Source organism: Mixophyes fleayi, chromosome 9 (assembly GCF_038048845.1).
Source record: "Mixophyes fleayi isolate aMixFle1 chromosome 9, aMixFle1.hap1, whole genome shotgun sequence".
NCBI classification, from domain to species: Eukaryota; Metazoa; Chordata; class Amphibia; order Anura; family Limnodynastidae; genus Mixophyes; species Mixophyes fleayi.
In genome coordinates this window covers 86472845-86485271 of record NC_134410.1, presented here as the reverse complement: position 1 = coordinate 86485271, position 12427 = coordinate 86472845, and the positions used below count along the sequence as shown (strand labels likewise).

Here is a 12427-nt window from a genome sequence, read left to right as displayed (position 1 = left end):
GGGCAACTGACCTCATTTGCGCTCGAAAACATTGTGGTACCACCAGTTGAACTTGTTCCTAGACTGGTCTATCCCCATCTACCTTCCTAGCTACACTATACAACAACCCTTTATGCCAGGTCACACTCCCCACCTCACTCGCTGGAAGGCTCCTGCCAGCCTGGCGCCTCATACCTTCCAGTGAGGAATCAGAGAGCTGTGCTGCCCTGAACTCTTCCCTGCAGCCCTCACTATCTTCTCAGTCAGGATATGCTGCAGGGGGGTCTATGTTGGGGTGACTAGGGTCAGTCAAAGTGGGCTCAGTCAAAGGGAGGTCACTGGTCAGCTATAATCACCGCTGGAGCTGGCATACTGCTAGGGACAGGAGCATAACCGGGCACCCCCACAAGATCAGGTTGGCAAGGGACAACATCCTCTGTGTTGCAAGAGGCAAAGGGCTGGCTGTTTCCTGAAGAAATAGTACATGTGGTCTTTTCCTCTGGGCTGGGTTGTGCAGGTGTAGATCCTGTAGACTGTAGATTAGCCACTTGACTCTGGGTAATAGAGTTGACAAATGCGGTCACAATTCCACCCCCAACATCGTTGCCCAAATTCACATCAGTTGGGAGGCCATCCATAACGGCAACATTTCGCAACTCCTGGCCATCTCCCCAGTCCAGATACACCCTTGCTACAGGCACTTCCTTCTCCAGTCCATTTGCAACGGTAAATTTGGCACTGCGATCCTGCAATATTGCAGCAGGATCAATAAGATGGGGACTTGCAACAGTAATTGAGGCCCCTGAGTCTCTCAGTCCTTTACCCTGCAGGGGTCCCACTTGGACTGGCTGCAGGTTCCTCCACATGTTTATGTTGGGTCTTTTGGACAAACAGGTGACTCTTTCTGCTGAGTAAACTTCAGACACGCCACACTGCGTTGAGCTGACAGGGGTTGGCTGTTAACCTGTCGCTTCTGCCAGTGTGCCCCCACTGCCACATATTGATCCGTCAACTGGGCCGCTTTCTCCAGGGTTGCTGGGCTACGGTCCAGTACGCACTCCTTCACCTCCGATGCACACTGGCGGTGAAGTTGCTCTTTGCAAATTAATTCCACTAATTTCTCCCAAGACTTGGCGTCAGATCCATTAATCCATCTTATTGCCAACTGCCGCAACTGGTTGGCAAATTCCTCACGGCTGATATGGGCGCTTTTAGCTAAGTCCCGAAACTTCTGCTGGTAGGTCTCCATGGTAATAACATAGCGCTCTAGGAGGGCCCGTTTTTCCACGTCGAAGTCCGCACAGTCCTCTGGGGCCACTCCGCGATAAGCTTCCACTACACCTACTTGAAGCGTGGAAACCAGTCACTTTACCCACTCCTGTTTGGGCAAGTCATGGAAGCTACAAGACATTTCAAACACATAAAAATGTCCATGAATATCTCCAACAGTGTCATCAAATTTGCTAAAGTGAAGTGATCCCAATCTGGGCGCAGCAGATGATGGTTCACGGGCTGCTGCAGGAGGCAGTGCCCACCGATTGCCCCACAACTGGATGATAAGCAAGTGCTCCACCTCAGGTGTTTTGTCTCCCAGGGACCCCAGCTACTGCATTAGTACATAAAAATTACCCTCATCACGCTTTTGAACTTGCATCACTGTTTCACTCTGTGGGAGGTGACTGTTGCTGGAAACAGCTTCCTCATCTGCTTACCCATACTGTGCATGCCAGGCTCTCAGCGCCTTTTTCATTTCGCTCCTTGTCACTGTTTAAGGAATATCTAACTTCCTTGTTTGGCACAGTATCTCAAGGTCCACCTTGGACATTTTACTGTACTTTAACATCCTGTGTGTTCTCCTGGCTGCATTTATTCCTCTCCAGAATAACTCTGACTGGTGCAGGAAAGCCGCTCGGGTTTATCCCGCCGCTTGCCGCCAGAAATCTGTGACAGGGTGGACCGCCTATGCCACCCTGTCTGTTGTTGCTGGGAACCGGCTGGATTACTTTGCCACCGTTCCCTTTCGTTATCCCAAATGCACCCTCTTGCCGCAGTAGGAGGGGCTTACAAATGCTGCCACCACTGGACTCCTTACCGCATCCAGTACCGGGTTTCTTCTAGGTAACTGACGCTGCTAGTGTACCCTGTTACTGGTGTACCTGGGCTGGTACCCTTGACCTCTTCCTATGGATCAGGGTTGCTATTATTATTATTATTTTTATTATTACCATTTATTTATATAGTGCCACTAATTCCGCAGCGCTGTACAGAGAACTCACTCACATCAGTCCCTGCCCCATTGGGGCTTACAGTCTAAATTCCCTAACATACACACACACACACACACACACACACACACGGGTCAATTTGAAAGCAGCCAATTTACCTACCAGTATATTTTTGGAGTGTGGGAGGAAACCGGAGCTCCCGGAGGAAACCCACGCAAACACGGGGAGAACATACAAACTCCTTACAGATAAGGCCATGGTTGGGAATTGAACTCATGAAATCCATCCAAAACAGTGCTTTTTATACAGTTTTTGAACAAAGCCTCACAGGGTAAGACAGTTACCTGATGTCTGAGTTATTTTTAGAATCAGTATGCAATGTGTTTACCCAAACATGGATTTACATGCAATGCAAAGCTAACAATATTTACACTTATCTGTAATATCCTAAAACTTGCTGTGATTTCCTGCATCTTGTTTTAGACACGGAGAAAATCTAACAGCAAGTCTAATTACCTTCCTGTGTCTTCAGGTGCTGAACCCTCACACATCAAAAGGACTAATTAACATGGATCCTTTGTTCAAACAGTTGTAGAGTACACATTCCCAAAGAAGAGTTACAAAGCCCCAAACAAGTCATTTCCCTACTCCAAAATACACAAAAGCCTTCCTCAACAAAGGCTTATTGCATCAGGTATATACCTCCAGAAATAATGCAATTCCTCTAGCAAAGTTATAACAAAAAACAAATTTCCTCTCCTGGTCTCAAAAATAAAGATATTTCCTTTACCAACATACACACAATATCAAAAATAAGTACATTTGCAGTTATTTAAATAAGCGCCCTGCGCTATTTCTTTTACATAAATTTATACCATAGGTTATTTACAAGTGATCCAGTCACAAAGATCTTGACTGTAGGCCAAACAATGTAACCTCTCAGTGTACGAGCCTGAAGAAGAAGGGCAGGAAATGTAGAGTGAGAATGGGGATTGTGGGATGCTGCTAAGTAAAAATCCTGTAACAGAGAAATCTCCTATAATGTTTGGATGCCAGAGAAATATATTGTTAGTTTTTACCTAGGTAAAATGAACAACTGATTTCCTTTGCTGCATATTTTACATATTCCATTCCTACCCAGAAAAACATCTGTGATACATTTAGTGGAAAAGGCTAGTGCAGGGGGAGATCAATAAATTGAAGGTTTACTGTATCTTGCTTGAGGTATAGTTTCTAGCCTTTACGCGGTTTCTCGAATGGTGTTGCAAAAGTAGGTTCTGCCTCTGTGACAGGATGGACCGCATATGCCACCCTGTCTGTTGTTGCTGAGAACCTGATAGGCTTACTTTTGCCACCGTTCCCTTTCATTATCCCAAGTACGCCCCTCCTGCCGCAGTGGGAGGGGCTGCTGCCACCACTGAGCTCCTTCTATGGCACTCAGAACCACGTTCCTTCTGGGTAACTGACACTGCTAGCGTTCCTCATTGCTGGTGTACCTGGGCTGATTCTCCTAACCTCTCACTATAGATCAGGGTTGCTGTGGATGGATCCCCCCTGGCCTATCACACTGACCAGAGCTGTAGGTAGCAGGCAGAGCGGTGGTACTGGAAAGCTTGGGTCCAAACCTCAGACAGCCAGAGAACGGATTAGATTTTGGGTCTAATCTTCAGATCACAGGAATACAGCAATATTGAAGATGTTTTCAAGCAGGTCTTTGAAGCAAGATGTTTATTTTCTCTCACTGATTAGAGGTCCCAGTGATCAGGTCAGTTGAAATCAGAAGAATACATTTCAGTGTACAAGTCAGTGGACACAGGCTATTTTTAGAATCAGGATGTACTCTATTTACACAAACATGGATTTACATACATTGGAAAGCTACTACTAATATTTACACTTAGCTGAGAAATTCTTAAAAACCTTGCTGTGATTTCCTGGATCTTATTTCGGAGGCAGGAGACCCACTAGCAAGTCAAAAGGTCTGACTAGCATGAATACTTCAGACAGTCACCGAATACGAAACCCAAAACAAGCCACTTCCCCACATCACAATACACCAAAGACTTGGTAAACAATGACTCATTGTATCAGATATATACATCAGACATAATGCATTTCCTCTAGAAAGGCTAAACAGAAAAAAAACATTTTCACCCCGGTCTCAGAAATTGAAGATTTCCCTATATTAAAACATACACAACATTAAAAATAAGTGCATTGGTAATTTATATAAATCAGCGGCCTGCGCTATTTCCTTTAAATAAATTCATAACAAAAGTTATTTATCAGTGATCCATTCACACCCCTCCCCCCTGTGCAGTCTTGCCGGAAAGAGCATGGAAGTATGCAGCTCTCAATAGTAAAGTGACGTCACTTCACGCGGCCGCATAGGACTGGCTGTGGAGGGCGCACAGTGGATTCCCGGAGGCTGCTAAGGTAAGTGTATTTCTTTATTTTCACAGGGAAAATGGTGCTCCGGGGGGAGAGGACAGGACCTGAAAATGTGCCGGGGGGGACAAAGGACCCGAAAATGTGCCTGGGTGGACACAGGACCCGAAAATGTGCCGGGGGGACGACACAGGACCCGAAAATGTGCCGGGGGGACGACACAGGACCCGAAAATGTGCCGGGGGGCGGGACACAGGAACCGAAAATGTGCGCGGTGGCGGGGACAGGACCCGAAAATGTGTGCAGGGGGTGACACAGGACCCAAAAATGTGCCGAGGGGGGATAGGACCCGCAAATGTACACGGGGGGTGGGGGACAGGACCCAAAAATGTGCGCTGGGGGGGGAACACAGGCCCCAAAAAAGTGTGCAGGGGGAGGGCACAGGGCCCGAAAATGTGCGCAGGGGGGAAGAGGGGCTGAAAATGTCTGCATGGGGGGGAGACGGGCTGAAAATGTCTGCATGTGGGGGGGGAGAGGGGCTGAAAATGTCTGCATGGGGGAGAGGGGCTGAAAATGTCTGCAGGGGGGGAAGAGGGGCTAAAAATGTCTGCATGGGGGAAGAGGGGCTGAAAATGTCTGCAGGGGGAGAAGTGGGGCTGAAATTGTCTGCATGGGGGGGAAGAGGGGCTGAAAATGTGTGCATGGGGGGGAAAGGGGCTAAAAATGTGTGCATGGGGGGAAAAGGGGCTGAAAATGTCTGTAGGGGGGAAGAGGGGCTGAAAATGTGTGCATAGGGGAGAAAGGGGCTAAAAATGTGTGCATGGGTCGAGGGGCTGAAAATGTGTGCATGGGTGGGAAGAGGGGCTGAAAATGTAGGGGGGGGAAGAGGGGCTGAAAATATCTGTGGGGGGGGGGGGAAGAGGGGCTGAAAATGTCTCCGGGGGGGGGGGAAAGAGGGGCTGAATATGCCTACAGGGTTAATGAAATGTCTTGCGTGGTATTTAAATAATAAGAGTAGCTTTAGGGAGCATGATATCTGTTTTGTGTGGCAGTTACATGGCTGCTCTCTGGTCTCCGCTATCACTAGAATATGAGATGGGGCTGGTAGAGGTTAATATTTTATTGACCTACAAATGTTCAGATATTACTTATATATGCCTGTACAATGGGTTAGTGTTATCTGTCCATAATGGATTTTTTTTTTTTTTTTAAAGAGCCTAATCATTCAGGGTTTATTAACATTTTGCAATATAATAAAATTTTTGCATTTTCAATACAGGACTCCAAATTTCCAGAAGCCAGCGAGAAGACAACAAAGCAGCAAGAGAGAAGAGCATGAACAGGTAAGAGACAACGGCGCAATCAATCTAAATTTGAATGCTGAAGAATATTTCGGAATATTTATATTTAGGAGTATTCCTATACATTTGGGGGGGTGGGGCGGGGGTAGGAAGGCGCTGTTGGTGTATTTGCCTACGGTGACCGAAAACCTTAATTATGCCCTGGGTTTACTGTAGCCGTTTTATTGTAGAAAGTACTAAATAAATGAAAGCTAGAATATGATTGGTTGCTATAGGCAACATCCCGCAGCTTAGTAAATCTAGCCCTTTTTCTCTCTCCAACAGTCCCTCAAATATTATTATGTTTCTGCATGGTCTTTCCTCTACATCTGTTAATTTTTGTGTGCAGACATTGATTTGTGAGGCCAAGTTGGATATTTCATGTGGATAGTAACATTCTCTAGAAATTACATGCTATGTTCAACCTCGTCCACTCTTTCTTGAACCTCTTGTACATTTTGATGAATTAAAGTCCCCACTGTGTTTCCCCTATTCTGTCAGTCACTAGCTTTCTCAAGTATTAATAACCAACAGGACTTGTCGGAGGGAATGTTTTTTACCTGGTGGAGAAGTTGTGGTGGTTCTGGTGTATTTCCAGTATTATTTGTGGAAGAGGAAAATGTATACAGTGGTGCTTTAGAATTTTTTTAATTTCTGCATAAATGTGACCTTAAATGTGTTCAGATCTTCATCAGAGTCATAAAAATATAGAGAAGCTAATAAATCAAATAACGCACAAAAGGATATCTTTTCATTAATGTATTGCACAAAATGATCCAACATTACATTTCTTTGTCGGAAAAGGTATGTGAACCTTTAGGATTATCAGTTAAGGTGATAATCGATTAGGCTAAATGTATTAAGTAGCAATTCTAGCAAATTGACAATATTCGATGACTTTGCCAGCATAACTTAAAACAGCTGATTTACAGGCAAGTTTTCAAAAAAGTGAATGAATAGTGTAATATGTGTAAAGTAAAAGCCCTATTATAGGTTATATATAGTAATGGGGCAAAAACACGCAGCGTTTCTCAGAAACTGTTTAAAAATAGCTTTTGTGAATTATATCTTTATTGACAGTTCCCTGTTTGACTTCCCTACCAGTGACTTTCAGTATAAATTTGTTATTTTTATTTGTTTTATTTTCATCATAAAGACATGGAACAGTTTCTGGGTGAATTTTCGTCTGCATCGTCTATTGAAGCCTTGAGTGCCCTGCTCAACAAGTCTGTAGATGAGGAGGCGGAAGAGGAAAATGAAGTAAGTGTATGGATTGGTAGAATGTAAAGAGGACAAATCAAAATAATGTTGTTTCATATAAAGGGAGAGTTTTGGCACAAGGTAATGGAAAGGTCATGGAAAACTTCATACAATAGGCCAACAATTGCAGCAAACATTTTGTTGTTATCTAAACTACAGCTCCAGAACATTTAGAGCAGGGCTGGTTTCCTACTCAAATTGTGTGTACCTATTACATCTGCTTTGTGTGCAGAAATGTCCATTGTTTAATCAAGTGGCTCAATTAGACCTGTGTAACATCTTCCTTGCACTTACACACTGAGACTAGTATAAACATCACATTCGTTACTGTGTATCAAGGAGGAAAACTGGCCGGAGCTAACTATGGAGAGACACTATGATACAATAACTCCCTCTTTATACTGCTAGCTTAATTGTTATTATTACCATTTATTTATATAGCAGCGCTGTACAGAGAACTCGGTCACATCAGTCCCATTGGGGCTTACAGTCTAAATTCCCTAACACACACACAGAGTAGGGTCAATTTTTGTTAGCAGCCAATTAACCTAACAGTATGTTTTTTGGAGTGTGGGAGGAAACCGGAGCACCCGGAGGAAACCCACACAAACACGGGGAGAACATACAAACTCCACACAGATAAGGCCATGGTCGGGAATTGAACTCATGATCCCAGTGCTGAGAGGCAGAAGTGCTAACCACTTAGCCACGTGCTGCCCTAATATCCAGGCCACAATGGCACTATAGTCAGAGAGATGTTAAAAAGAGGGTTACATGTAATGAATTGACTTAGGATTTTGCCTGAAATGCCTATTTTTTTCCTTAAGCAGAAAATTGAGGCTGTCCAAGGTAAAAATCCATTTCAGATGATTTATGAAGAGTATATGCCACTTTTATGGTGGCTATAAATTCCTATTTCACCTGCTAGTGCCTATTTTAATATATTCTGCCCTTTATGTGCCTAAAATCGTAAACAAAAAGACAAAAATGTCTGTTTTTACTTTTTTTCTTGTTGTGAGTGTAATAAATGTTATATACTTAGGGAGGTATTCAATTGGCCACGTTACTGTTAAAAGTAACGCGGCCTGCGCATTATTACCGTTATTACGATAATAGTGCGCGTAATTACCGTTATTACGGTAGTTCTAACGCCAGCTTTTTGCTCGCAGCTCCCTGACCTGCCAGCTGAAAGCCGAGCTAAAACTACCATAATAACGGTAATAGTTTTAATGCAGCGGTACTTTGGGGGGAATTGAATTCCCCCCTTATACAGGTAAAATGATATAATATTTCAGAGCTGAGAGGACTTTAAATAGCCTTTTAGAAATACACACAGCAGTAAAGTCTGTCTCAGATACAGCAGTCACATGGTATAAATTGGATAGGCAAATTCGAAACATAACACAGCTGCAAATATTAAGCAGACTAAACTAGCAGAATGTACAAAACCCTAGTAATTATAAATACTAGTAAGACATAATACATCTGAAGTGCTGTTGATATAGAACAAACAGGTGTTATTGAAATATCAGCAGTGTTAGCTTTTTAAGTTGTTGGTATTTCACCTGCTTTGAAACGAAATTTACTGCACATTATGCTGAAAGAAAAGTCTTCTAAAGCAATATTGTGTAAACAGTGGATAAATGGAGACTAGAATTTTACTACAGATGGTACAAACAGTGGATAAATGGAGATGAGAATTTTACTACAGATGGCAAAGTCATCTTTTGCCAAGCATACAGCAAACATTTAGGTATCTGTAATCTAAATTAAATGTTGTAATATCATATTTATTTATTTTTTCTATTACACTAAAAAATATTATTTTGTTAAATGTAATACAATTAATAATCGTAAATAGGTTATTCCTGGTTAAAAAAAAAATATTTTTAAGTGTTTGTAGTATGGCCATTTTCCTGCAGAGCAGTGTGCCCCAATATTAACAATTGAAACTTGTTTTAGTTCTTAAAAGAAATGATTTATATTTGAAATTTTTTTTTTATTAATAAAGAAAATTTAGCTGAATTTATAGTGCCTATTACAGCCTTTTTTAGTGCTTATTAGCCTGCCTATTTTTAATTTTTTTAGTACTTACCAGTCGTCAGTATGGTAATGAAATCAGTATATTATGTAAGCAACACCTATGTCTGAGCCTTCGAGCTGACGATTTAGGACAGAAGTCCTATTTCAAATATCAAAACTTATTACAGTTAGATGTGGTTCCAGCATAATATTTTTTTTAAATGTTTTATTTTGCATGGTTGGAGAAAAACATATACAGTAGCCAATCAAGGTTTAGAGTAAACCATCTGAACAAGGAGCACGGAAAGCCTCACTAAAAAAAACAGTCAAACAAATGTGAGTAAAGCTGGGTACACACTACACTGTTTTCAGCAGATTATCGGGCCAATCAGACGATAAACTACTGATTGGCTAGATATCGTGTGAGTGTGTACACTTACACGATGATCGAAAGTCATCCCAAAGTGCCGATCATTGTCTCATTTGGTTGGTCGGAACTGTTTTGATTTTTGCCATTCCGATCCAGCAGTGTGTATACATTCTCACGACTGTCGTCCAGAAAGGTGAGGGCTGGGCTGTGACAGCGGTTATAATAGATAATCCACGGGACAGTTCTGAGTGTGTTGCAGTGATTTATAACAGAGACTGTGCACAAAGGAGACATGCTGCTGTCTGGAGATGTACCTGCTGCTTCTGATCACTAGGTAGTGGCTGCCCAGAGCTCAAAGTGCTGCTGACCTGTCCTGCCAAGAGATCACTATGCCTCTGTGTAAGGGCATCGGCTAAAACTACATACCAATCTGATCTGAAATTTTTCCTGTGCAGCATGTACCCTTCGATCTGCCTAGAGAACTACAAAAAGCCGCTGTCACCCTTCCGAAGTATGTGTGAACTGGTTTGTGCAGGCTGCGCTCTCCTTATGCGCCAGTACGGCTTTTGAAAAATACGATGGTCCCTTTCCTGAGCAACACCCGCATGCTGTGTTGTACCTGTCATGCTACAAACGGCTATCCCCTGATCACACTAGTTCCCGGTAACAGGAGGATTGCGTCAAGAGTGGAGGATTACGATGTAATGTACATGATAGGTTCGGGGTCCTGTGGGAAGTGCCAGAGGATTCGTAGGAGAGGGGATGGGAAGCTGTTTGCATGGAAAGAGCTGGACTATGGTACCATGAGTGAGGCAGAGAAACAGATGCTGGTCTCTGAAGTGAGCCTGTTGCGGGACCTGAAGCACCCAAACATTCTCCGCTACTATGGCCGTATCATTGATTGAACAAATACTACTCTTTGCTACTCTTTACAAATACTATTTAGATCAGTTAGCGTTTCAAGGGAAAGAATGTGATTGTTCCAGTGGTGTCTCACCTCCGAGAATGCTACTCTGCAAAAGGCTATTTGATGTGTTTAGCTGGGTACTTTTCAGTCGATGGTTATGACAGACAACAGTACAGATCTGGAGGCAATCGGGTCTAGTGTGTACACTTGAATCGGCATGCAGTTCGGGACTTTTTTTTTTTTGTCGTTGGTTAAATTGGTAAAGATATCCTATCGTTAGTATTTTGCTGTATTGTGTACTTAGCTTAACATTGGCAGGAAGACTGCAACTATGTGAAAATTACCATGGAATAAATAAGCAACCAAGCATAAGAAAAGAGAAAAAAGAGACTGAGGATGGGAAGGCATAAAAAGAAGAGGATAGGATGAAGAGAGAAGAGGGTGGGGAGAAGGGAGGAGGAAGTAGGAAATGAAGTAGAAGAAGAAGGAAGAGGCCCAGGGGAAAATTAAGGAAATAAAGGCAATTCCGACTAGAAGCATTAGAAAAAGCAGAGAGAGTCAAGAGATAGAGCTAATTATGAAACGGAAAACACATGTTATTGTATATCGCCCAAGGTTTCCAGGTTTTACAGAGTTGTTTTGTTAATAATGGCTGTCATATATGCCATCCGATTGACATACCAAATTCTAGTGAGCACAGCAATGAAAGAGGGAGGGTCGAGAGACTTCCAGTCAGCTGCGATTGGCAAATGTCAGCAGAGATAAAGTGACAAATCAGCTTAATTTGATGTTTTGGGGGGCCAGTGGGAGAAGAAAGTATTTGAGTAGCAGTAGGTAATCACAGATAACAACTGAACAAGTTAAGTTATGGAGAGTGGACCAGTGATTTGCCAGCTTGGGGCAAGACTACCAAATGTGGACGAATGTGCCTGGGCTCAGCCCCCCTTCCAACATTATTATAGTGTTATTATTGTAAAATTTGTAAGGCGCCACAGTGTTCCTCAGCATACAGTAGGGAAAAGAGTACAAATATAAAAACAGGGACATACAAGGTATTATTATTACTACGCTGTACAGAGAACTCACATCAGTCCCTGCCCCATTGGGGCTTACAGTCTAAATTCCCTAACACACACACACACACACACACACACACACACACACACACACACAGACAGAAACACAGACTAGGGTCACTTTGTTAGCAGCCAATTAACCTACCTGTATGTTTTTGGAGTGTGGGAGGAAACTGGAGCACCCAGAGGAAACCCACGCAAACACGGAGAGAACATACAAACTCCTCACAGATAAAGCCATGGTCGGGAATTGAACTCATGACCCCAGTGCTGTAAGGCAGAAGTGCTAACCACTTAGCCACCGTGCAGCCCAAGGTAGACAAAATAAATGCAGACATGAAAAAAAAAAGTATGAAGGATCCTGTTTATTAGAGAGCTTACATTAGAGGTCGGAGAGGGTACAGCTGAAACAAGAAGAGCAAATGTGGTTCAGAATGGAGATTGGTACAGTTGTGAGGGTGCATTAGTGTGAATAGTGTTATCAGGGATAAGGTCACCTCTAAAAAAGAGTGTCTAAAGATTTGAAGACTGTGGGAAAGTATAATTGAGTGTGGTAGGGAATTCTATAACTGGGGAGCAGCACAGGAGACGCCTTGTAGGCAGGAGTGAGAGGTGGTTACCAGAGACGACACAAGTAGCAGGACAGAGGTAGCTATAAGAGGGCGGGATGGAGAGTATTTTGATATGAGATTTGAGATGTATGCAGGGGGTAGTGTTGTTGAGGGCTTTGTAGATAAGGGAAAGTAATTTGAATTTGATTAGTACACAGTACACAGGGAGCCAGTGTAGGGATTTGCAAAGTAGTGCAGCAGATGTGGAGCGGTGAGAGAGGAAGATCAGTCTTGTAACAGCATTTAGGA

General features: G+C 43.1%; 1 protein-coding gene across 4 annotated transcripts in view; it reads left to right on the top strand.

The window, feature by feature from the left end:
• DNAAF6 (dynein axonemal assembly factor 6) overlaps nt 1-12427 on the top strand; it is a 102258-nt gene that overhangs the window by 22552 nt on the left and 67279 nt on the right. For 2 of the 4 annotated variants that reach the window (XM_075184618.1, XM_075184619.1), the window contains exons 2-3: nt 5872-5935; nt 7089-7192. In XM_075184618.1, coding sequence (XP_075040719.1) covers nt 7091-7192 — 102 coding nt within the window. In that variant the 5' untranslated portion in view covers nt 5872-5935; nt 7089-7090. The remainder of the gene's footprint in view (nt 1-5871; nt 5936-7088; nt 7193-12427) is intronic. The other 2 variants (XM_075184620.1, XM_075184616.1) reach the window with 1 other exon arrangement.